The sequence below is a fragment of the Battus philenor genome, unplaced genomic scaffold, assembly GCF_028537555.1.
Source record: "Battus philenor isolate CCGP_79_NKW_IND1 unplaced genomic scaffold, ilBatPhil1.0.hap1 SCAF_14, whole genome shotgun sequence".
NCBI lineage: Eukaryota > Metazoa > Arthropoda > Insecta > Lepidoptera > Papilionidae > Battus > Battus philenor.
This window is the reverse complement of record NW_027181676.1, coordinates 14,966,766-14,969,077: the sequence shown is the minus strand read 5'-3', so window position 1 is coordinate 14,969,077 and position 2,312 is coordinate 14,966,766. Positions and strand designations below refer to the sequence as shown.

The 2,312-nt window shown below is 59.9% G+C and overlaps 1 protein-coding gene across 1 annotated transcript; it reads left to right on the top strand.

Moving 5' to 3' along the window:
• Nucleotides 1-384: 384 nt before the first annotated feature.
• Nucleotides 385-2,096, top strand: LOC137933834 (homeobox protein SIX6-like). Its single transcript, XM_068777899.1, has one exon. The coding sequence runs from the start codon at nucleotides 385-387 to the stop codon at nucleotides 1,180-1,182; it is 798 nt and encodes a 265-aa protein (XP_068634000.1). The 3' UTR covers nucleotides 1,183-2,096.
• The last annotated feature ends 216 nt before the right edge of the window (nucleotides 2,097-2,312 follow it).

Below are 2,312 nucleotides of genomic sequence, written 5' to 3'. Positions count from 1 at the left end.
CCATAGCATAGCATAGATAATTTAGTTGTTTGTGAGGCATTTTTTAATGCTGCAGTTGGTGCCGGAGTATCAAGCGCGCATCCGCTGGTAAGTATCGCGGCAAGTGTGTGTGGCGCGGGGCGCGGGTGTGCGGGGGGCGCGAGCGGGCGGCGCCGCGCGCAAATAAAACCGTGTAATCCACCCGGATGAATGTATGGCGGCTATTAATTGCAGGTTTGCGGGCGCGCGGGGCGGGGCGCGGCGGGGTGGGGCCGGCGCTCGCCGCCGATTGGAGCGCGCGCGCGCGGCCAATGGAGGCGCGGGGCGGTGCGGCGGTGCGGCGGGGCGCGCGGCGGGCGGGCGGCGCGGAGGGCGGCGGGCGCGCGCCGCGGCACACTCGCTCCGATGCGCGGCTGGGACGAGTGCACGACGGCGGCGCTGCACGCGCGGCTGCTGGGCGCGCAGCGCGGCGCGGGCGCGGCCGAGGCGCCGGACGCGGGCGGCGCGTGCTCTCCGGCGGCCGAGCTGGCGGCGCCGACTGCCCTGCTGCCGCTGCCCACGCTGTCGTTCAGTGCGGCGCAGGTGGCTACGGTCTGCGAGACGCTGGAAGAGAGCGGTGACGTGGAGCGGCTGGCGCGGTTCCTGTGGTCGCTGCCGGTGGCGCACCCGAACGTGGCCGAGCTGGAGCGGTGCGAGGCGGTGCTGCGCGCGCGCGCCGTGGTGGCGTTCCACGCGGGCCGGCACCGCGAGCTGTACGCGATCCTGGAGCGGCACCGGTTCGCGCGCGCCAGCCACGCCAAGCTGCAGGCGCTGTGGCTGGAGGCGCACTACCAGGAGGCGGAGCGGCTGCGCGGGCGGCCGCTGGGCCCGGTGGACAAGTACCGCGTGCGCAAGAAGTTCCCGCTGCCGCGCACCATCTGGGACGGCGAACAAAAGACGCACTGCTTCAAGGAGCGCACGCGCTCGCTGCTGCGCGAGTGGTACCTGCAGGACCCGTACCCCAACCCCACCAAGAAGCGCGAGCTGGCGGCCGCCACGGGCCTCACGCCCACGCAGGTCGGCAACTGGTTCAAGAACCGGCGGCAGCGCGACCGCGCGGCGGCGGCCAAGAACCGCTCGGCGCTGCTGGGCCGCGGGTTCGCCTCCTCCTCCACCTACGACGAGGACTCGGCAGACTCCGAGATCAACGTCGACGAGGAGTAGAGCGCGGCCCGCCGGACGGACAGTGCGTCGCATCAGGCCCGTGTGCCCCCTGTGCCCCCTGTGCCCCCTGTGCAGTGCGGACAGTTCCGTGCGGTGCGCGCCGGCCCCGCGAGGCCTGTCCGCGCGCTGACACTAAACACTAGGATACCGTTCGGCTTGTGTAATTTATTTTAATTGGTCGGTTATCGCCGAGTAAGATAAGAGAGATGTCGCTCGATTGCTCGGCGAGGGCATCGAGCGACTGCAATATTTAAATTAAATATTTCTATCGGAGAAGTAAACGCGCGCGCAGACATTAGTGGTGGCGTAGATCTCGGTGCGTAACGCGTTTAGCTTAGGGAAAGATTTAATCGGATATTTTGTTTCACATCGCACCTCTTAATGGTTTAGTTCTGAATTAAAATACGTTTCGGACCGCTGCCGTGCGTTCACAGTATTAATAATGGTAGTGATCACTTTTATTCGAATCCGCTGCACGCGGCGGCCGGCGCGGCGACAGCCGTGTTCCCTTGTTTATGTTCAGTCGTTTGTATTCATCAGTAATTTACTTGTAGCGCCTCACCCTTGTCGCCTTGACCGCGGGCTTGTACATTTAACGTCACTTTTCCCCGCCATTTTCTTATAAAAGATTTAATATAAAAGAAGTTATTTATTAGAAAGCGCAGTGCAGTCGCACCGCCGGCGGCCGGGCGCGGAGAGCAGTTCGCTCCGGTCTCGTTTCGTTCGCTGTTCGTCGTCTACTTTGTCTGTGAGTTTATTTAGGCTAAGAGGTAGGTTCGGTCTAGATTTAGTAGCCAATAGTGTTAGTACTCGCGAGAGAATTGTAAAAATGTATAAACAGATGCAAATTGTAAATACGATATCGGCAGCCCCGGCGGCCACTAAACTCAACTTGTTAATAAAATTATATTCGTAAACAGCAGGCTTGTGTCATTTCACGCGCCGCCACCATCTCGCCCAGGCACGCGACTGTTATAAAACCTCTTTACTTTATTAATCCAAAACCTGAAAACGACAAGGATACACAAAGGACAAATCAAATGAACAGGTATGTACTTCAAATTTTTACTTTGTGTTTTTCATATTGCATAAACATTTAAACTATTACAAAGTGTCATAAATCTTTTAAG

What these genes read in the sequence shown, in the direction of transcription:
- LOC137933834 (XM_068777899.1), top strand. Translation starts at nt 385, where the DNA reads ATGCGCGGCTGGGACGAGTGCACGACGGCGGCGCTGCACGCGCGGCTG.